General features: G+C 37.4%; 3 protein-coding genes across 3 annotated transcripts; all 3 read left to right on the top strand.

The window, feature by feature from the left end:
• The first annotated feature begins 5,141 nt into the window (after nucleotides 1–5,141).
• Nucleotides 5,142–8,821, top strand: LOC126788084 (pentatricopeptide repeat-containing protein At4g21705, mitochondrial-like). Its single transcript, XM_050514048.1, is given in 5 exon segments — nucleotides 5,142–5,304; nucleotides 5,307–5,441; nucleotides 5,707–6,173; nucleotides 6,175–7,400; nucleotides 7,766–8,821. Coding segments are annotated over 4 exon segments (1,296 nt in total). The 5' UTR covers nucleotides 5,142–5,187; the 3' UTR covers nucleotides 6,752–7,400; nucleotides 7,766–8,821.
• A 10,764-nt stretch (nucleotides 8,822–19,585) lies between these two features.
• LOC126788090 (heat stress transcription factor B-2a-like) lies at nucleotides 19,586–21,656 on the top strand. The gene is made up of 2 exons (XM_050514053.1): nucleotides 19,586–20,004; nucleotides 20,788–21,656. The coding sequence occupies exons 1-2, from the start codon at nucleotides 19,735–19,737 to the stop codon at nucleotides 21,127–21,129; spliced, it is 612 nt and encodes a 203-aa protein (XP_050370010.1). The 5' UTR covers nucleotides 19,586–19,734; the 3' UTR covers nucleotides 21,130–21,656.
• Nucleotides 21,657–21,755: 99 nt separating this feature from the next.
• On the top strand, nucleotides 21,756–23,802 carry LOC126788082 (pentatricopeptide repeat-containing protein At4g21705, mitochondrial). The gene is given in 6 exon segments (XM_050514046.1): nucleotides 21,756–21,943; nucleotides 21,945–22,101; nucleotides 22,368–22,438; nucleotides 22,440–22,794; nucleotides 22,796–23,422; nucleotides 23,425–23,802. Coding segments are annotated over 6 exon segments (1,392 nt in total). The 5' UTR covers nucleotides 21,756–21,848; the 3' UTR covers nucleotides 23,512–23,802.
• Nucleotides 23,803–24,063: the final 261 nt, after the last annotated feature.

Raw genomic sequence — 24,063 nt, 5'->3', positions numbered from 1 at the left:
TAGGGCGAATGATACATTTTCGAAAAGGGAACGGCGCCAGAAATCAAATTCGTTGTTTTACTACGATGTGGGTGCTTTTTCGGGCATCCGACGTCGTTTAGGCCCTCAAAAACAGCTTTTAGTGTTATCTGATTTTATTTTGGATTTTATTTTATTTTAACCAATGGGCTTGATTAGTCTTTTGTTAGCGCCATAGAGTTTCATTTTAGTATTTAAGCTACATCTTATAGTTGTATGAGACATCTTTCATATTTCAAAACTTTTGAGTTCTCTCAATATTTTTGGTGGATTCCAGAACTTCTCATGAATTCGAGAAACCATAGTCTTGTGGATTCAAGGCTGCCGTTGGTGGATTCAAACCGGTTAGTTCAGCTGCATTAAGTTGGTTCTCAATCAAAAGAACTGATCGAACGATTTCTCATTAACCTAGTAAGCTAGCTAGTAGCAATTAATTTAGTCATATAGATTATAGAATGGCAAGTCGACCAGTTGGAAGTTAACTATGTTTAACAATGATTTTATGGTGTTCATAGGCATCGCTTACTTTGCATTATATAAAGCTTCTACGTTCTCGCTCGTTCTAAGAATTTCTTGTATCTTACATATTTATCTGTTACTGGCGTTTGATCAATACCTCGTGATCCAAAGATGAACTCAAGCGACCACTCAGTAGCTGGTATGCAGTCGACCCATCAATAATTCAGTATGCATCCATCAATAATTCGATCTGCATGAGCTCTCATGTAAGATGTTTAATTTATTTGATGCATGTCAACATTCAGAAAGAAAGGTTTATCTGAACTCATGATTTTCTAAGATTAATTAGTGTTGTGCTCCCCCCCCCCCCCCCCTATCAACCTATAAACTTAAGTTTGAAGCGAAAAGGAAATCTTAATTCTCTGATAAAAAGCATGCACTATATAGTTCCTCAATCTATAAAAACATAAATCTTGTTATTAAAAAGCTTGAATCTTAATATATGTATTATATTTGCAGTTGCAGTACCGTATCCCGCTCCCAGCAATTCCGGCAGCACTAATGTCCTGGAACGGGATCCTTATGCGGCTCCACCAGTGATAGTACCACCTCCACCTTCTGGTTATCCCTTAGGTGATATTCCTGAGGGGTCTGCAGGCAAAACCGTGTTCCGGGGGGATGAGAAAGAAGTCAAAGAAAAAGGCTGCTGCTGTCGCACTATCACGTGTCTCCTTGGCTGCGGCCTTCAGATATTGTGTGGATTATTATGCCAGCAATGCTGAAAGGCGTGCTATTCAGTTCTTATTTTCTTGTGATTGTTGTACAATAAAATCATCCTTGTTAAATATGATCGATCAATTTCTAATGATCTTCGTACTACTTCCAGTATACCTTTTATTTATTCATATTTTTCTCTAGGGTACGTAAGTATGCAGCACTGCATGCATACTGCATAGGCATGCCTTCTCACCCTTCTGCAATCAATAAGCATCAAGAAACTCACGAAGGATGATGTATCAGGTTCTCCGGTATGAAAAATGTAAATTAAACCACGAAAAAACAAGTTCAACTAGAACGCTCCTCCAACTTTCAGGTCAGAAACCTGACAACTTAATTCACTTATAAGCAATGTTTTTAAAAAGCGGCCGCTAGACGGAACCTAGGAGGCGGATCACTGTCATGTTTTTTGCTTATTCGGCCATTTGTGGCGTTCGAGGCATTTAGCGGCCGCCGAGGCGATCCACAGTCCACGGATGTCAAAATTAGTGGACTTTTAAAAAAAATTACAACACAGCGGAAGTAAAATAACTTCATAATACATATTTTATTTCAGATGATGACACAAAAGATGATGAGGAATTGATATTAAATTTGAGTCTAATATCGAAAGAGTTAGGTTACAATTTGCAAAAGAATATATGAAAATCGCTTAAGTGCAATAACGAATGACCAAAAAGAAATTTTGGCAGAGAAATGACCAAAATTTAAAGGAGTCCCAAAACCTTGGGAGGTATATATGTTAATATGTATGCTTTTACTCTAGACAACACCTGTACAGTAACCAATTAACACAATACAATCAATAACTCAAGCAATGACCGTAGAGACCTACATAGTACGGAAGCTTGGTTGGACGACCGATTCCCGCTTCGGAAGCGGAAGCGGAAGCGCTCGGAAGCGCGATTCCGAAAAAGGTGGGTTTGGAAGCGCGGCGGAAGCGTTGGCTTCCAAATTGGAAGCGCGACGGAAGCGTTGGCTTCTAAATTGGAAGCTCGATGGAAGCGTTAGCTTCCAAATTGGAAGCGCGGCGGAAGCGTTGACTTCCAAATTGGAAGTGTGATTCCTTCTGTACCTCTATTTCATCAATCAATGTCTTGAGACTCTTCTTGTCGTCTCATCTTCTTATTTATTTCGTTAAGCGGTTAAAGATGATCATCATCAATCAATCAAATATGTGTCAGAAATAAGGGAGAGAGATATCAGGAAAATCTAGATGAGAGAGATATAGAGAGAAGATAGAGAGTTGTGGAGAGAGATGAAAAAAAATCCATATGAGAAAGAGAGACAGAGGGAAGACGAACTTTTTTTTTTATCAATTTCATCTAAGTGATGTCTCTTTGACTTGCACGTGCCCAACACCTTCACACTATGTTGTACATTCTTTTGTTTGAATTTTGAAATGAAGCTTTAATAATGCTATAATTAAAGATAATCATGGGTTAGAAAATAAGTCATTAATAGTTATCCAGTTATTTTAATACTAGATAAAATAATTAAAAAATAAAATATAAAAATATTATATAATATATATATATATATATTATTCTGACGTTTCCAAAACGCACCCGCTTCCTTAATTTTTGAAAAAAAAAACGCTTCCGCGTTTCCAAACGCTTCGCTTCCACGTACCCGCACTCGATTCCATGCATCCTAGATAGAGACTCTAGAATGTAATCATGTATCGTTCTCTGGTATGCTGGTGTATATATTTCAGTACGTATTAGATGGGAATCCTATTAGATGCGCATTTCACATATTGATTTTATAGCTAAGGCAATTAAGAACTGCACCTATAGTCTTATACTCTTATACTACTAGTAGCGGCATGGTATGGTCAGCTTTAGGCTTTATCCTATGGAAGCAGGACGGAAAATTACAGTTGTGTGCGCGCAAGCGCGGGTACACTTACATAAATAATATCCAGTACCTAGGCAGTAGTGCCCAGTGGGATTGATATTGAATAATAAAGGGAATCATGTTGAGGATTGAGGACCTTTTCATCCATGGCCATCTCCTACGTACAAATAATGCAACTTAATCTCGAATGTTATGTACGTAGTTGATCATTAATTATCATACTATATGATTATCGAATAATAGAAAACGATCCTTGATATATGGAATATATTATATATATATTGACACATGTCTGTGTGCCAGTGCCGCTGTGTCACATGTGTGTAAATATGAACCCTGAATTGATGCCCAGCTAGAGCCGATCAAGTCAAACAGATCGAAAAATGAAGAGATGCCCCCGATCTTCTCAGTTATTAGTTGGTTCTTGGGAGAAGTCAACGATTTATTATCTCAGTTAGTTGGCTCTTACTAGAACTCTAGAAGTGAACGATTTCTTATTAACCTAGTAGGCCAGCTAGTAGCAATTTATTTAATTATATAGATTGGCAAGTCGACCAGTTGGAAGTTAAATATGTTTAACAATGACTTTATGGTGTTCATCGGCATCGCCTATATAATGACAAGTAAAGTAGCTGAACTGCGGTCATAAAAAGGACACTGCTGCATCTGTTCTCGAATTTTAGGGTACAATTGATGTAAGGGTATAATTAACCAAAAAAAAAAGATGTAAGGGTATAAGTATATATCCACTCTAAAAAAAAGGTATGCGTATATATCATATTACAGACTGAGCCTCCCATTATATATGTACGTAACTGAAATGATCCGTTACACATAAACTGGATCAATGTTGTTTGTGACAGTATTATAATTATACATTATGAAAGAAACCGCGCCATTAAGGGCTTAAAGTCTATGTCATAAATCCACATGGATTCAAGAAAACATCCCCAAAACGGTGGGAATTCAAACACGAGAAAATGAGAAATTCCAGAGAGGCTGCAGGCAGATGCTCCTAGAGATCAATCGGAAGAAATGCGAACCGACCTAAAGGCTTCTGAAGAGAGCACTAGTGCTACTGGCCTCAACCGAAGCTTGAGCAATGCATCAGAACAAGATAATCAGTCTCTGGAGCTAATGGAGGAGAACAAAAACCTAAGGAAGCAGAAAATAATGGAGCTTCAGATGCAACTTTCTCAGTTCAAAGCACTAGAAACCAAGCTGTTGAATTGTGTAGGTCAGCATATGCAAGACCATCAAAATCCATGAAAAGAACAGTACTAGCTAGCAGTGATGGCAGTTTCCTCGATCATGAGGTCTGTGTTAAATGTCAAACCATGCATGCTTGTTGACCAGAATCTAAAACTTCAAAATCAAAGTTGAATATGCCTGCTCTCTTTCGTGGCTTTTATATATTAGAACGAAAAGATGAAAGAAGTCTCTGTTGGGTTCTTTCTAGGATGATGCTTACTAGCTAGTATATATATTACATCCGTATTATTTTACCTAGCTAGCTTCTTGGACTCGTTTGAGTCTCCCTTGCTAATTAACTTGCCCTTCCTTGTACCCTTCATTAAATTCGTCAAATTATACGTATAACAATGTAATGATTGGTCTATACATTGTGAAATGCAATTACAATGTTGAACTATGTTAAACTATAATAACACTACGTATTTACTCATACAAATCAGAAATTTATAAGATTTGTCTATTGCACATCGATTCATGCTATGTTCCTAAAATCGTGTGGTTGACAGTTTATTTTACTTCTCCGAATGCATTCACAACGCATTGATACCTGCAGAATATCAAGAGCATAGCATGCATCGGGTCATCGGTGTAACCATAAAAAATTTCCAAATTTATGTGTTCCTCCTTTACTTTTGTTTTGATAGACAGCATTTATCATGGAAAAGGCTCTCACCAAAAAAGAAGAAGAAGCTTTTCATTTAAAGACTTAAAGGCCCAAGCAGCCCCAACTTTGTTTTACACTCTTCAGTGCTCTTAAACCCTTCTCCATTTTCGTCTCTCTGAAACCCCTTCACTCCTTAAACCCCAACCAACACAGTCATGGATCCCAAGCTCTCCTTTGTCAAAACCCTAATCCGAAATGCGATTATGACCAGGTCCTACTATACTAGCCGGACCAAGAAGCCCACCCTCTACACCACAATCAGTCCTCTCGGAGTCTTGGAAATCACAAACAAAGCGTGGCCCCGGAGCTCGACGACTGGGTCTCCAAAGGCATTTAGGTCAGCATCGGTGAGCTCCAACGCATCATTCGTGACTTTCGCAAGCGCAAACGCTTCTCTCAAGCCCTCCAGGTCTCACTTTGTTCTTCTATAAAATTTATAAGAAATTATAACTAATGTGTTCACTTTGTTCAATACAGTTTCGCATAACATTTACTAATTTGTTGTTAAAAAAGAGAGAGAATAAGTAGTGGGTAATGTATTTGGGTTAGTTTAGAATGCAGGAGTAGTGTTCTTGATTTGGTTTTGTGAAGTTTAAGTGAATTTAAATGGTGTAATGTTACTGTTTCTATAGAACAAAGAATTGGGAATGTTGTGATTTTGTAATGGTGTATAGGTATCTGAGTGGATGAATGAGAAGGGGATATGCAGGTTTCGGCCGAGTGAACATGCTGTGCAGCTGGATTTGATAGGCAAGGTTCGGGGTTTTGTTTCGGCAGAAGAGTATTTCAGTAAGTTGGGAGAGGAAGATAAGGATTGTAGGACATATGGTGCTCTTTTGAATTGCTATGTAAGGCAGCTCCAGATGGAGAAGTCTCTGGCTCATTTTTGGAAAATGCAGGAGTTGGGGTTTGCTTCTTCGGCTATTGATTACAGTGGGATCATGTGTTTGTATACAAATGCCTGGCAGCATGAGAAGGTCCCTGGTGTGATGGCTGAGATGAAGGAGAATGATATCTCTCCTGACAACTGGAGCTATAGAATACGCATAAACTCTTATGGGGCAAGGTCTGATCTTGAAGGGGCCAAAAAGGTTTTGAGAGAAATGGAGGCGCAGCCTTACATTGTCATGGACTGGAATACTATCTGAAGGCAGCCAGACAAACAAAGCGATTGATGCCTTAAAGAAATCGGAAGAGCGGTTGGATACAGAAAATGGGCTTGGCTACCAATTTTGGATTTCACTGGATGCTAAAATGGGGAATAGGGATGAAGTTTTGAGGTATTGGGGTCTTATGAAGAGTGTTTAGAGATGCATAAACAGGGATTATAATTGCATGTTGGTGGCTCTGGTGAGGCTTGGTGAGTTCAAAGAAGCTGAGATGGTGTTGAAGGAATGGGAAATGTCTGAAAACTTATACGATTTTAAAGTGCCTCAGACTGTGGTAGTAGGTTACTCAGAAAAGGGGTTGCATGAGACAGCACAAGCTCTGCTTGAAGACTTGATGGAGAAGGGAAATCCGACCAACCTTAAATATTGGGAATTAGTAGCTTCTGGATATGTCACTAAGGGTGAGATGGAAAAAGCTTTGAAGTGCATGAAGATTGCTCTCACTGTGTGGACACAGATAGGACGGAGACCCGACGATAGGTTGATCGCAAGCTTACTGAGTTGGCTTGGTGATGAATGTGACCAATTTTTGATCGCAAGGACATCTTAATTCTCTGATAAAAAGCATGCACTATATATGTTCCTCAATCTATAAAAACATAAATATTGTTATTAAAAAGATTGAATCTTAATATATGCATTATATATATATATATATTGTGATAATCAAGCAGCACTTCATATTGTGCAAATCCAGTTTTCCAGGAAAGAGAACTTGTCACATTGAAATGGATTGTCATTTCATTCATGATAAGATAGACCCATCAATAGTTCGAACTCGACATGTTGGAACTTTGCAGCAATTGGCAGATATATTTGCTGCACAAGTTGGGAGTTCTTGACATTCATTCTCCAACTTGAGGGAGAGTGTTGAGAATTTTGCATAATTAAATATCAGAGTCGTAGTATCTGTGTAAATCTTGTATGTCAAGTTTGAATCTTTTCTGTGTCTTTTTCTTTCCTTAGTTGGCTAGCTTGACTTGGTCTCCAAGTCGTATGTCTGCATATAAGGTTCCCTGCATCAATGAAAGTAATTAATATCTCAGTAAAACATCTTTTTCTATACTTACTTTTCGTTATATAAAGCTTCTACGTTCTCATTCGTTCTAAGAATTTCTTGTATCTTACATGTATCTCTGTTACTGGCTTTTGATAACCTCTTGATCCAAAGATGAGCTCAAGCGAGCATTCAGCAGCTGGTATGCAGTCGATCCATCAATAATTCAATATTCATCCATTGAAAAGTTTTAGGAGTTGTACTTGAGAGGTTTATGCATGGGAAAACTTTTCACTTGCTATTAACAGAAAGCTCTCAAGTTGATATTTCATGTATTTGATGCAGGTCGACATTCATATAGAAAGCTCGATATGATGATGATTGATCATTTTTCTCTTTATATTTTTATTTTTTGAATTATTATCTATCAACTTAATTAGCGAAAAGTACATCTTAATTCTCTCATAAAAAGCATGCACTATATATGTTCCTCAATCTATAAAAACATATATCTTGTTATTAAAAAGATTGAATCTTAATATATGCATTATATATATATGTATGCAGTTGCAGTTGCAGTACCGTATCCCGCTCCCAGCAATTCCGGCAGCACTGATGTCCTGGAACGGGATCCTTATGAGGCTCCATCAGCAATAGTACCACCTCCACCTAATGGTTATCCCTTAGGTGATACTAGTACAGATATTCCTGAGGGGCCTGCAGGCAGAACCGTGTTCCGGGGGGATGAGAAAGAAGTCAAAGAACACGGCTGCTGCTGTCGCACTTTCTGTTGTCTCTGCCGCTGCTGCCTTGCTATATTGAGTGGATGCGGGGATCAATGAAAGGCGTGCTGTTCAGTATATGTGTTAAAAATTATAGTTTGAGATTCTATTATCCTCTCGTATGATATGTTCAGTTCTTATATATTCTTGTGTGATTGTTGTACAATATATTGTTCATCCTTGTTTTAATTCACCATATATGATCGATCAATATATAATGATCTTCGTACTTCCAGAACAGCTTTTATATATTCGAAATTCTTTTTTCTTATTGGCTTATTGTTGTGCTGCATAGGCATGAATTCTCACCCTTTTGCAATCAATAAGCATGCATAAAGAAAAACTGTCAGTATGGTGTTGTTCGTCCTGGGTTGGAGAACCGGATGGCTATGCCGCTGTCGGTTTGAAGTTGTTTGGGTAGCCCAGGAAATCGGCGGCGATGATATCTAAGGCTGAGCGAGGCAGCCTTGCTTACTGGCATGTCACGAGTGATTGATGTAGCCTCATCCAAAAGAGACACTAGGCTCTTAGCGGTGCTCTCTAGTCAGGCGGTGTTGGGCTTGGCGGCGGGAAGGTGCTCTCGAAGTGCCAAGGTAAAGTTGGCGGCAGTTTTAACTGTGATGTAGGGTGGTGGCGCTGCCTGGCAGAAGCAAATCTGGGCTGTGGCCAGGAATGGGCTTGGGTCTCCTAGCCTAGTGACTAGTACAACCTACAGTTCGGCCTCCTCTAGTTTTTCCCTTTTGTTTTTTGGTTTTGTGTTTTGAACTCTAGTTTTTTGTTTTTTCTTTTAATTGGTTTGGTTCTTGTATTCTCATGTTGATTATAAAGTTTTTTTTCATGATGTTTATTGCTTAGATAAGTGGGAGGGATATGTGCCCTTTGGCCTTTTTTATGAATCTTTGTGTACCATGAAAAGGTAATAGCGGCCTAGCAGGTGGTATGTAGAGTTATTTATTTGACTTTTGTTTGCGATCTGATCTTTACACACACAAAAAACATGCAAAAAGAAAGTCAGAAAAAAATTATATAATATATAACGTGCGAAAAAACAAATTGAGAACATTCCTCCAGCTTTCTAGCCGGGAACCTGACAACTGAATTCACAGTAATTGGAAGTTTTTGTGATGTATGTCTTGATTAATCATGATATCTCTAGATGTGCCAAATGTAATGATGCAAAACCCTAGTTTTATTCTCAAGTTATTTTTTTTGATTACTATTCTCAAGTTACTTAATCTCGATCATAATGGCTCCACCCTGAGCGACCAAAACCCCATATCGGTGAGCAACTACTTGGTCGATATCGAAAATTACTCCATAAGGATAGTGGCATAGTTCATGCGTAGCAAACTTCGCAGTAGTGAATTGGATCTTACTAAAGATCCAGTAAAAAACCTAACTCCCAAACTTGGATCCGATTTTGCTCACTAAGAACTCTTTGATGGTGGTACCACCACTCAATAGAAAACTGACACATGTTGAGAACAAACCCATCACTAAACCATGGTTAATTCAAGAAAGAAAAAAACTTATTTATATCCCCAATTTAATATTAATCTACTAAATCTAATTAAATTCCAACTCTTATCATCACCTATCATCATGCTCCCCCATACCCCAAGCCCCCTTCCCCTGGTCAGCAGTTGAGCACCAGGTGGCGCTCAACTGTTGTCCGATCTGACCAGCTGACCACTGTTTGGCCAGATCGGACGGCAGTTGAGCGCCACCTGGTGCTCAACTGCTGACCAGGTGATCAGGAGTGCCCATACCCCTACTCAACATCATATTTTCTTTTAAATCCGAAAAATATATTTATCATCATCATCTTCTCGAGAAATTGATATTTTTGTATGTTTTTTTTTGGCCTAAAAAGACCTAACAAAACTAAAAAATTTACTTAAGTTTCTGAATTAAAAATATATACGTCTAGCATGTTAATGGCTTTGATACATTATAATTAAAATTTCCTAGTTGAACATTCATTCTCTTGTTCATAAAATAAATATACAAAAGAACCATGATTACCAACATTCATTCCCTTGTCAATAAAAGAATTACACAAAACAACCATGATTGCCAACATAAGTTTCTCTATCACTGATAATTTGATAGATACAAATAGACTGAGTACAAATAAAATAAACAACCTGCTACTCACAAAATGACATCAAAACTCCTTTTCATTTCATATACTATCTAGCTGCAACAATGGGACTTAGGATGTAGATGAATGATCTGAAAATTTCAGTTCGCGAGCTGGTCCTTGGGGTCTTGGTTGGGAGATAGCCTATCAAATTTTTGACATTGTTAATATTTATATTTAGATACAATTTCTAAAGAAGTCAATTTAAAAAAATAATACGTATGGGAATACATATAAGAGAGCAAACCTGCAAATACGTAAGTGAACTATGAAGCACAGACACGTGCTATGGGCACCGTATTGTGTGTCGGACACGGACACGGACACGCTCGGACACACTCTGACACGCGAACTAACTTTGGACACGGCTCGGACACACGAGTATCCGAATCGGACACGCGAATATCCGAATCAGACACGCAGACACGCATCAACTTATAATAAAAGTGAAAGTGCTTATAGTGAGAATCGAACCCTGGTCATCCAAGGTACTCAACAACTCCTCAACCATTCCAACATATTCAATTTATGTTATATATACACATATATATATATATAAGAATAGAAACTCGTGATAAAAATAAGAATGTTTGTGATGGGATTAGAACCTTGGTTATCCAAGGTAATTATCAAGTCCTTAGCCATTCTAACAAGTTATGTTTTCATCATTTTAATGCACACTTTGACATATATATACATCTAAAATTCTAAATACTTTCAAATTTATAAATTGATTTTTAAATATATATATATATATTAAAAATAATATTTAATTAACGTGTCTGTGTTCAAAAAAAATTCTATATGTCTTGTCTACGTATCGAATCATGTCTGTGTCTGTGATACTTAGTAAGTGAATAATCAAACATTGGTGGAACAAGTTGGTGACCAAGTGAATGGCTAGACTTTGTTGGAATCATAGAAGCTATTGGTGGAATTCCTTAAGGATAATTTAAGGCAATGTCCTGCATTTGATTAGGCATTGCTTGCAGACTAGAAAATGTTGGTGGAAATCCATAAGGATAATGTGAGGGAACGCCTTGAGCACCCAAAGTTGCTGGAAATCCAGGAGGACGTATGAAGGGCATATATGATTGATTTTGATTCACCAATGCAATGGATCTCTATAAAACAAGATATATAGTAATATGAAATGGTTTTGAGTTGACACACTATAAGTTATAGATTTCATAGATGAATGAAAATACTTGAACTTGTTCATATGAATTTGAAGCTCTACTCTTGTCATGTTCATATGTCTTATGTTCCTAAGAATCTATATATGAATAAATATTATTAGAATCACTATTTTTAAAATAGATGAACAATAATGGAAGACAAACAATATAAAGAGCATTGCAATTTTCTATTAAGCTTTTATTCTTCTTTGGTGCAGATACATTTTGCACTTGAGGAGGTTATGGAGCAGCCTCTTGTTCCCACGGTATTGATGAAGATCTTTTTCTTGATTGCTTCTTAGATCCCAAATCATTATTCTTCTTACATTTGCAGCTCCTTTTACGCTTCTTTAATTTTGGATCATGCAAAACCAGATTGGCATTATTTTCATGCCCTTCATCGTCTGAATCTACATCATTATTTGTTTCATGTTCTCGTTCATTCTCTGAATTGCCACCCAATTCTGCCTCTAACTCTAACAATTTAGACTCCATTAAAGTCGATAATTGTTTATCCTTTGCACATTTTGCTATAATTATGTGTGCTATATGAGACAGGTGACTATATTTAAGTGCACAAGACGCACTTTGATCACCAAAATTTTCTTCACCAAGAGATTCAAATTGAATTCCCTTTCTAGCATCTCGTCTCCATCTTTTCAAGTAGTACATAGATGGTAATTTTGACAAGCCTAACTCACGGAATAGTTTTAATGCATGTGCACAAAGAATCCTCTCAAACTCAAAACTCATACAACTACACTTAATCGATTGAAATGAAGGGGAATACATGACTGACCTTCTTAAGTTTGAATTCCCTTATCTTTGAACCACATATGTTGCAATTATCCCATCATTGCTCTCTCTTTCTAATATCAAGTCCAAACATTTTTGATATTCTTCTTGAAAGCAATTGAAATGCCCTTTATGTACACATTTGCTGCTTCACTCTCCGCCTTCCGATTAGTATCATCATCTTCAGATAGCCCACCAGTCTCACTAATAATCGCATCAACTTCACACCCTCTCTCCTCATCTCCACAAAATTCATCGTCTTCATTGTCCATATACCAAATGAAATCTGTCATATTGAGAAGAATTAACAATGTTAATAATCGGAAAAAAATACAAATTACATAAAATTCAATTCAGATTAGGAACAAAACAAAGTAACAAAAGGGAAAATAGTTAGAAGAACTTACTCTAAGAATTATTGCTAGGATTCAAGATGATTTTGATATATGTGAAACTGGGGAAAAAATCGGAAAAGAAAAATGCGACATGGCTCAAAAGTGGTGGAGGAATACTGTGCTATTAAATTGGGGATATAAAGAAGTTTTTTTCTCTCTTGAATTAACCATGGTTTAGTGATGCGTTTGTTATCCCCCAAACTTGGTGCAGAGCTAGGTTCACGAAATGGCCTCTACTTTCAAAGAGCGGCAAGTAGACAAGGCATATTTATCTCTACTAAACCAAACCGACCGGATTGGCCCAACTACCTAAATAATCGGCTTTTGGGATTGTATCCCAATACAATTCCCCACCCTCAGTAACGACAGTATTCTCCCAAGCCCGAAGCAAGTCCATGGGATTTTCAAATAGTGTGCTAAAACTACTAATTTAAAGAATCGATCACTGTTCGTCCAGTCAATTGTTAAATTGTTTGACTACACGTTCCATAATCTAATTGAAAAGTTTGAAATTTCCATACCAGAATTTGCTTCTGTTACATCATCAGCCCTTTTTCAATGTATTTTTTCTCTTGGAAATAATTTTCAATACGATTTAACACAGTGTGTAATTGCTCATTGGGAATCTTGGAGAGTTGCATGCATTTTTTAAAAATTTATAGGGTCAATGTTGCATAGAAAAGAAAAGCCAAAAGGTGGAAAGGAAGCCATCGACCTTCCAGGGCACTCGCTAGTAATTTCCTAAAAGAGAATATTGCATAATTAAATATCAGATTCGCTGTATCTGTGTAAATCTGGTATGTCAAGTTTGTATCTTTTCTGTGTCTTTTTCTTTCCTTAGTTGGCTAGCTTGACTTGGTCTCCAAGTCGTATGTCTGCATATAAGAGTCCCTGCATCAATGAAAGTAATTAATATCTCAGTAAAACATCTTTTTCTTTACTTACTTTTCATTATATAAAGCTTCTACGTTCTCATTCGTTCTAAGAATTTCTTGTATCTTACATATATCTCTGTTACTGGCTCTTGATAACCTCTTGATCCAAAGATGAACTCAAGCGAGCACTCAGCAGCTGGTATGCAGTCGATCCATCAATAATTCAATATTCATCCATTTAAAAGTTTTAGGAGTTGTACTTAAGAGGTTTATGCATGGGAAAACTTTTCACTTGATATTAGCAGAAAGCTGTCACGTTGATGCTTCATGTATTTGATGCAGATCGACATTCATATAGAAAGTTCGATACGATGATGATTGATCATTTTTCTCTTTATATTTTTAATTTTTGAATTATTATCTATCAACTTAATTAGCGAAAAGGACATCTTAATTCTCTGATAAAGCATGCACTATATATGTTCTTCAATCTATAAAAACATTAATCTTGTTAGTAAAAAGATTGAATCTTAATATATGCATTATATATATATGTATGCAGTTGCAGTTGCAGTACCGTATCCCGCTCCCAGCAATTCCGGCAGCACTGATGTCCTGGAACGGGATCCTTATGAGGCTCCATCAGCAATAGTACCACCTGCACCTGCTGGTTATCCCTTAGGTGATACTAGTACTGATATTCCTGAGGGGTCTGCAGGCAAAACCGTGTTCCGGGGGGATGAGGAAGAACAAGAGTGCTGCTGTTTCACTCTCAAGTGTCTCTGCTGCTGCCTTGATTTATTGAGGGGATGAGGGAGTTAATGAAAGGCGTGTTGTTCAGTATATGTGTTAAAAATTATAATTTGAGCTTCTATTATCCTCTCGTATAATATGTTAAGTTCTTATATATCCTCGTGCGATTGTTGTACGATAAATTGTTCATCCTTGTTATTAATTCACCATATATGATCGATCAATATATAATGATCTTCGTACTTCCAGTACAGCTTTTATATATTCGAAATTTTTTTTCTTCTTATTGGCTAATTGTTGTGCTGCATAGGCATGAATTCTCACCCTTTTGCAATCAATAAGCATGCATAAAGAAAAACTGTCAGTTTATGGTGTTGTTCGTGCTGGGTTGGAGAGACGGATGGCTATGCCGCTGTCGGTTTTAAGTTGTTTGGGTAGCCCAGGAAGCCGGCAGTCAAGATATCTAAGACTGATCAAGGCAGCCTTGCTTACTGGCATATCATGAGGGATTGATGTAGCCTCATCCAAAAGCGACACTAGGCTCTCAGCGGTTCTCTCTGGTCAGGCGGTGCTGGGCTTGGCGGCGGGAAGGTGCTCTCGGAGGGCCAAGGTAAAGTTGGCGGCAGTTTTAATTGTGATGTAGGTGTTAGAAAAATGGTTAATAAACCAATTAAAACTAAATTTTAATTGATTAATTAAATTAAGTTAAATTTATAATTAATTAAAGATGAACATAGATTTAAGATTTCCATAATGAGGGCTACAAGATCATATGTTTGTTTGTGTAATTTGGTTTGTGGGTGAATAAGAAATTGTCACTCAAATATATCTATTTAGAATGAAGAAAAAATGTTTGTCCCATATTGGAAAAGATAAGTGTTGAAAAGACTTTATATAGAATCCATTGTGTATGGATTATAAAGTGTGTAATCCCCTTTATACTCTTTCGCGCGTGCGCAGTGTGGGTGCAAATCTCAGGTCACGAGGGAAACTAAAGACATTGGGAGTAACGATAAGATGATCAAGTCCACTAAAGACATGTTGAATTCTAAGTTTGACATGAAAGACTTGAGACTTGCTGATGTCATTTTAGGAATTAAAATTACGAGAACATCAGAAAAGTTTGTGTTGAATCAAACACACTATGTGGACAATATTCTTGGGAAATTTGACAAGAAAGGTTCTGGAATTGTCAGAACTCCTGTAGATATGAATCTACATTTGTCCAAGAATAAATGTGAAAGTGTTTCTTAATTAGAGTATTCAAGAATAATTGGGAGTCTAATGTACTTAACAAGTTGTATAAGACCAGATTTAGCTTATGCGGTTCATAAGCTAAGTATGTACACGAGTAATCCTGAAGCTATGCATTGGCATGCAATTGGAAGAGTACTCAAATACTTAAGTTATACTCGTACATATGGGTTGCACTACACATCATACCCAGCTGTTATAGAATGATTCACTGATGCGAACTAAATATCTGACATAAACTGATAAAAAACTCAAAGTCTACTAGCGGATGTGTATTTACGCTAGGGGGTGCAGCCGTGTCTTAGAAGTCCTCAAAACAAACAGTTATAACTAGATCCACAATGGAGTTTGAGTTTGTAACACTAGATAAATGTGTGGAGGAAGTAGAATGGTTACGCCAGTTCATAAATGACATTCCTAGATGGACAAAACATGTGCCTGCGATTTGTATACATTGTGATAGTCAATCTGCAATTAGCAGGGCACAGAGCAGGATGTATAATGGTAAGTCAAGACACATTCGTCGAAGACATAATACCATTAGACAGTTTCAACTGGAGTTAAATCTATATACTATGTAAAGTCTAAGGATAATATTATTGATCCTTTAACCAAAGGGTTAAACAGAGAATTAGTTGAAAATTCACCGAAAAGAATAGGACTAAATCCCATTGAAAATTAAAATCACTACAGTAGATACTCGACCTAGCTGACTGGAGATCCCAAGATCTGAGTTCAAAAGGGAAAACCAAATTGTGGAGATAGTTCGGATCACTATGGGGAGTTCCCAAAGTCCATTCCTATGATGAAAAACAGTGATACCTGTAAGGATGAGGTTAAGCTAAAATTTTTAATGTTTCTTATGCGTCGAGAAATCGAGCAGAGTAATGCGGGTTACTCTTAATTAAGAGATCACTTATGCAAGAGAGAAGTGAGGCCGCTTCTAGGGGAGTTAATGAGGGCATAACTCTTATCAAACTACTTGCAGAACCAGACATGTGTTCCATGGCCAAAATGGGTACAAAAAAGAGAACCGAAGTGTACCAGGGAGACTCATGTGTGAAGTATGTCATCATTTACACAAATGACGAATAGTTGAAAGACATCGCGTCTACTATTTAGTTAGTAAAGTAAACACACTTTCATAAGGGAAGGTTCAAAGGGCTAAACCTACCTATCCTATGCATGTTTCAACCATAGAAATCTATCACCAAATTATATCGAGTCTTTGGTGGTCAATTTCATTCATGTGGGGAATTGTTGGAAAATGATTAATAAACCATTTAAAACTAAATTTTAATTGATTAATTAAATTAAGTTAAACTTATAATTAATCAAAGATAAATATAGATTTGAGTTCTCCATAATGAGGGCTACAAGATCATATGTTTATTTGTGTAATTTGGTTTATGGGTGAATAAGAAATTGTGACTCAAATTTGACTATTTAGAATGAGGAAAAAGTGTTTGTCCCACATTAGAAAAAATAAGTGTTGAAAAAACTTTATATATAATTCATTGTGTATGGATTGTAAAGTGTGTAAGCCCCCTTATACTCTCTCGCGCACGCGCAAGGGGGTGCAAATCTCAGGTCACGAGGAAAACTCGTGTATGCCCGTGCGATCTGCGGACACGAATGCAACACCGAATTGAGGATCAGAACGCAGATTCTTTTTGCATTTCCGAAAATTCGTTTTGGACGTTTTAAATTCTCTTGACTGTTCAAATTCTTCTTTTGTAACAACGATGTTATTGTGTGTTATGGAGAATTATAACAGATTGAAATTAGTGCTTGTAACATATGTAACTCATATATGTTATGATCTTTTGATTTCTATAACATCCATCTTATTCATTACTGATTGCAAATCCTCACTATATAAATAACCGCCATACTTTCTTTGTAAAATCATCCATCAAAAAGACAATATGCTCTCTCACTCTCAAAGTTCTTAGTTGTTCTCTGGTGATATAAAGATGTACCTTTCGAGTTCATTGAGGGTTCTAGTTAGTAGTGCAACTTCCCATAATTGTTTAATCGTTGTATCCTGGGAGACAAGCGCCAAACATCCTTGCACCAGTAGAGGAGGCGTAAACGTCTTAAGGACAGTGTGGTGTCACACACGTCTCGACTAGTTCTTCCATCACCAATCGTTCGGTATTTTGGTTGAATTTTTTTTTCGTGTTCTTCGTTATTAGAGTTACATGTTTAGTTTCTGCTTTATAATTATTTATAATTCAGTTTATTAAATTATATATGCAATATATCATTATATTTCTAACAATAGGGTGGCGGCGCTGCCTGGCAGAAGCAGATCTGGGATGTGGCCAGGAATGGGCATGGGTCTCCTAGCCTAGTGATTGGTACAATCTACAGTTCGCCCTCCTTTAGTTTTTCCCTTTCGTTTTTGTTTTTGTTTTTTGATTTTGTGTTTTGAACTCTAGTTTTTTGTTTTTTCTTTTACTTGGTTTGGTTCTTGTATTCCCATATTGATCATGGAGTTTTTTTGTGCATGATGCTTATTGCTTAGATAAGTGGGAGGGATATGTGCTCTTTGACATTTTGTTATGAATCTTTGTCTACCCTGAAAAAATAATAGTAATTAGCATGTAGAGGTATTTTCTTGACTTTTGTTTGCGATTTGAATAAAAGTATTCATCATTTTCAAAAAAAATCATGCATAAAGAAAGTTAGAAAAGATGATATAATATATAACGTCCTTTTGGTATGAAAATGAGAATCAAACGAGCGAAAAAACAAATTGAGAACATTTCTCCAGCTTTCTGGCCGGGAACCTCACAACTTAAATTCAGTCATTGGAAGTTTTTAGTGACGTATGTCTTGATTAATCATGATATCTCTAGATGTGTCAAACGCAATGATGCAAAATCCTAGTTTTATTCTCAAGTTACTTTTTTCGATTACTATTCTCAAGTTACTTAATCTCGATCATAATGGCTCCACCACGAGCGACCAAAACCCCATATCGGTGAGCAACTACTTGGTCGATTTCGAAAATTACTCCATAAGGATAGTGGCACAGTTCATGCTAGGGGTGGGCACGAGACGGGATGAGACAGGACGAGGCTCATCCCGCTCTTTTGAATCGGAACGAGATCGGGATGAGACGAGGGTTTTTAAGAATGCACCCCACTAGGAATTAATCCCGGTTGGGACGGGATGAGATCGGAATGGGACGTGACAAATCTCACATTCCTATGAAATTAAATAAAAACCTATATTTTTACTTTTTCATTAATAAAGTAACATTCAATAATGAAATTTTAACAAAAAAAATACATATTGTGTTCAAAATATTATAATTTACCATTACTATTTGAGTTGATATAATTTTGGAGTTATTAAGAACATAAATTAGTTTCATTTTGATACAAATATATAAGAATTTTTAAGTTTTTATTAAATGTGGGACGAAGCGGGATAAAAATTATTCGTCTCACGTCCCGTCCCACTATTATGAAATGGGACTGGATCGAGACGGGATAAACTTTTTTAGACCTCCGTCCCGTCTCTATGAATTTCGGGATAAAATCGAGACGGATCGAAATTTCTGTTTTTTATGTCTACCCCTAATTCATGCGTAGCCAACTTCGCAGTAGTGAATTGAAGCTATACTAAAGATCCAGTAAAAAAAACCTAACTCCCAAACTTGGTGCAGAGCTAGGTTCACGAAATGGCCTCTACTTTCAAAGAGCGGCAAGTAGACAAGGCATATTTATCTCTACTAAAACCAAACCGACCGGATTGGCCCAACCACCTAAATAATCGGCTTTTGGGATTGTATCCCAATACAATTCCCCACCCAGAGTAACGACAGTATTCTCCCAAGGCCGAAGCAAGTCCATGGGATTTTCAAATAGTGTGCTAAAACTACTAATTTAAAGATTCGATCACTGTTCGTCCAGTCAATTGTTAAATTGTTTGACTACACGTTCCATAATCTAATTGAAAAGTTTGAAATTTCCATACCAGAATTTGCTTCTGTTACATCATCATCCCTTTTTCAATGTATTTTTTCTCTTGGAAATAATTTTCAATACGATTTAACATAGTGTGTAATTTGCTCATTGGGAATCTTGGAGAGTTGCATGCACTTTTTAAAAATTTATCGGGTCAATGTTACATGCACTCGAGAAACTTAAAGAACAGCAAATTAAAGATATATAGAAAAGAAAAGCCAAAAGGAAGTAATCGACCTTCCACGGCACTCGCTAGTAGTTTCCAACAAGCTCAAAAGAGTAGTGGTGGAGACTAGAGATCGACTAGTACTTGTTTCAGCAAAGAGACCCTATATGGAGCTCTTTGGAAGAACCATAAATAGATAGAACAGCTCTATATTTATGGATCAGTATATCCCGGAGGTGAACCATGGCACAAGCAAGAGTTCGAGGACGAGAAGCCCTGCCCCGTTTTTGTCGAAGACGTACGATTTGCTAGAGGAAGAAGAACAAGAAGACGCAGACGGTGGCGGAAGGAGATCAATTGTGTCGTGGAATGGAGAGGGAAATGGGTTTATAGTATGGTCTCCGGCTGAGTTTTCAGAGATCTTGTTGCCTAAATACTTCAAGCATAATAACTTCTCTAGCTTCATTCGCCAGCTTAATACCTATGTGAGTAGTCTCAAACTCGCAGTTCCCATCTTCCTAGCTCTATTTTCATTTATTTTGTAGGATGAAATATCATACGTAAATATCGATCAATGGCTCATATATGATTACTTTTTCTATTGGCAATGAATGGTAATATATATGTGTTCATTTTCATCAGTTCTCGAACCAGTAGTAACACCCAGAAAATCTAAATAAAACAGCGTGATCGAGTTTTCTAATCCATTACGAAATTAGCTGAAACAAAATTTGGAACAATAGTATCTAGGATTTGATCCTTCAAAGATTTCTGTGACGATGGCGTTTCTGTTTTGTGTAATAGCTCCGGCGTATAAACAGTGGTCAAACTTAAAGGGATTAATTTCTTAATATATCTGTTGTGGAAGTCAACATAAATGTAATAGTTTCAATTGGTCAAAATAATCCCGCTGTGGAGATTAATTAATGCACTAGTTTTGATTTATTAATATCCTACTACATGAGATCCAGCCAATTGATGTAGCTGAACTGCGGTCATAAAAAGCACACTGCTAGATCTGTTCTCGAATTTTAGGGTACAATTGATATTAGCCCTTTAGGGTGTAAAATTAATTATATATCATATTGCAGAGTGAGCCTCTCATTATATACGTAATTATATGTACGTGAAATCTGTGTATATTAGGGTGTCTTTGCGTTACACATGAACAAAATCAATCTTGTTTGTGAAAGTATTATAATTAATTATACATTACGAAAGAAACAGCGCCATTATCAAGAGCTTATAGTCTATGTTATAATCCACAGGGATTCAAGAAAACATCCCCAAAACGATGGGAATTCAAACACGAGAAATTCCAGAGAGGCTGCAGGCAGATGCTCCTAGAGATCAATCGGAAGAAATGCGAACCGAGCGCTTTCCCGGTGTACCTAAAGGCTTCTGAAGAGAGCACTAGTGCTACTGGCCTCAACCGAAGCTTGAGCAATGCATCAGAACAAGATAATCAGTCTCTGCAGCTAATGGAGGAGAACAGAAACCTAAGGAAGCAGAAAATGGAGCTTCAAATGCAACTTTCTCAGTTCAAAGCACTAGAAACCAAGCTGTTGGATTGTGTAGGTCAGTATATGCAAGACCATCAATATCGATGAAAATAATAGTACTAGCTAGCAGTGATGGCAGTTTCCTCATGAGGTCTGTGTTAAATGTCAAACCATGCATGCTTGTTGACCAAAATCTAAAACTTCAAAATCAAAGTTGAATATGCCTGCTCTCTTTCGTGGCTTTTATATATTAGAACGAAAAGATGAAAGATTATTGAGGACTTCAGTTGGGTTCTTTCTAGGATGATGCTTACTAGCTAGTATATATATTACATCCGTATTATTTTATCTAGCTAGCTTTTTGGACTCGTTTGAGTCTCCCTTGCTTGCCCTTCCTTGTACCCTTCATTAAATTCGTCAAATTATACGTAACAATGTAATGATTGGTCTATATACTGTGAAATGCAATGACAATGTTGAACTATGTTAAACTATAATAATACCACGTATTTACTCATAAAAAACCGAAATTTATAAGATTTGTCTATTATAGACCGATGTATATTATGTACTAAAAATTATGTAGTTGATAGTTTACTTTACTTCACCAACCGCATTCACAATGCATTGATACCTGCAGAATTTCAAAGAACATAGTATGCATCGGGTGATCGGTGTAACCATAAAATTTCCCAAATTTATGTGTTCCACCCCATTACTTTTGATAGATAGCATTTCGGGTTGCCCCTTTGACGAAGGAGAGTTTGGACAGTATGAATATTTAATATTATATTAGCGTTTTGTAATCAGCGATTTAGACTTGATTAATGAAAAAGAGCGTGGCCCTAGATAAACCCCAACCAACAGTCATGAATCCCAAGCTCTCCTTCGTCAAAACCCTTATCCGAAATGCGATTACGACCCCTCTACACCACAATCAGTCCTCTCGGAAATCACAAGCAAAGCGTGGCCCCGGAGCTCGACGACCGGGTCTCCAAAGGCAACAAGGTCAGCATCGGTGAGCTCCAGCGCATCATTCGTGACCTTCGCAAGCGCAAACGCTTCTCTCAAGCCCTCCACGTCTCACTTTGTTCTTCTATAAAATTTATAAGAAATTATAACTGATGTGTTCACTTTGTTCAATACAGTTTCGCATAACATTTACTAATTTGTTGTTAAAAAGAGAGAGAGAATAAGTAGCGGGTAGTGTAATTGGGTTAGTTTAGAATGCATGATAAGTGTGGTTGATTTGGTTTTGGGAAGTTTAAGTGAATTTGAATGGTGTAATGTTACTGTTTCTATAGAACAATGAATTGGGAATGTTGTGATTTTGTAATGGTGTATAGGTATCTGAGTGGATGAATGAGAAGGGGATATGCAAGTTTCGGCCGAGTGAGCATGCTGTGCAGCTGGATTTGATATGTAAGGCAGCTCCAGATGGAGAAGTCTCTGGCTCATTTTTGGAAAATGCAGGAGTTGGGGTTTGCTTCTTCGGCTATTGATTACAGTGGGATCATGTGTTTGTATACAAATTCTGGGCAGCATGAGAAGGTCCCTGGTGTGATGGCTGAGATGAAGGAGAATGATATCTCTCCGGACAACTGGAGCTATAGAATACGCATAAACTCTTATGGGGCAAGGTCTGATCTTGAAGGGGCCAAAAAGGTTTTGAGAGAAATGGAGGCGCAGCCTTACATTGTCATGGACTGGAATACTGCTTCTGTTGCTGATATCTACCTGAAGGCAGGCCAGACAAACAAGGCGATTGATGCCTTTAAAGAAATCGGAAGAGCGGTTGGATACGGAAAATGGGCTCGGCTACAAATTTTTGATTTCACTGTATGCTAAAATGGGGAATAAGAATGAAGTTTTGAGGTTATGGGGTCTTATGAAGAGTGTTTGTAAGAGATGCATAAACAGGGATTATAAATGCATGTTGGTGGCTCTGGTGAGGCTTGGTGAGTTTGAAGAAGCTGAGATGGTGTTGAAGGAATGGTAAATGTCTGAAAACTTATACGATTTTAAAGTGCCTCAGACTGTGGTAGAAGGTTACTCAGAAAAGGGGTTGCATGAGATAGCACAAGCTCTACTTGAAGACTTGATGGAGAAGGGAAAACCGACAAACATTAAATGTTGGGAATTAGTAGCTTCTGGATACGTCGCCAAGGGTGAGATGGAAAAAGCTTTGAAGTGTATGAAGGTTGCTCTCACTGTGTGGACACAGGTAGGACGGAGACCCGACGATAGGTTGATCGCAACCTTGCTGAGTTGGCTTGGTGATGAATGCAGTGTTGAAGTTGTAGAAGTTTTTGTTGGATTATTGAGGAAGGTTATCCCAGTGAACAGGCAGATGTATCATGCATTATTGAAGGCTTATATAAGAGGTGGTGAAGATGTAGCCATGTAGGTAGTATTGTGGATCATATGAAGACTGACAAAATAGATCATGACGAAGAAACAGTGAAGCTCCTTGACATGAGGCCAACCTAGTTCTGATACCCCATTTGATCTGAATATACAAATTGAAGATATCAGAATCTCCTATAAACACTTGAAACGTTTTTTTTTTTAGGAGAACTTAAACTTTATTTTATATTTGAATAAAATCCTGAAAGGGCTGGGAATTTTTGTTGTTGGTCGAAAGACAAGACTTGGAGAGTACCTTACTGCTTTTTTCAAAAACTTGGAGACTAAGATGAACTCTTGGATACTATTTAAACCCTTGTATTAAAGTTGGTGTCGGATCAACCCTTGTATAACACCCGAAGTTCTTCCTCATCAGAACCCTAACGCCTGGTCATTCTTGAGTGTTTCAGCGGAAGCAGAGACAACAAAGGTAAGCTCAAACGTATAAAATTGCATTTAGACCACGTTGTGTTGCTCAGAGAAAGAAGCATCAAATTTACTCGATTTAATTCTCAGTTAAAACCATAATTACTGGGTGGTTTGGTGACTTCGGTCTCGGGGGTGATTGGAACTATGTTGGAATGTTTTTGAAATAAATCTAGAATCAAATAATGTCAGAGTGAATGGGGCTTCGTT

Source organism: Argentina anserina, chromosome 3 (assembly GCF_933775445.1).
Source record: "Argentina anserina chromosome 3, drPotAnse1.1, whole genome shotgun sequence".
Classification (NCBI taxonomy): domain Eukaryota; kingdom Viridiplantae; phylum Streptophyta; class Magnoliopsida; order Rosales; family Rosaceae; genus Argentina; species Argentina anserina.
Note: the sequence above shows the minus strand (reverse complement) of the source record. Positions and strands in the feature narration are given on the sequence as shown.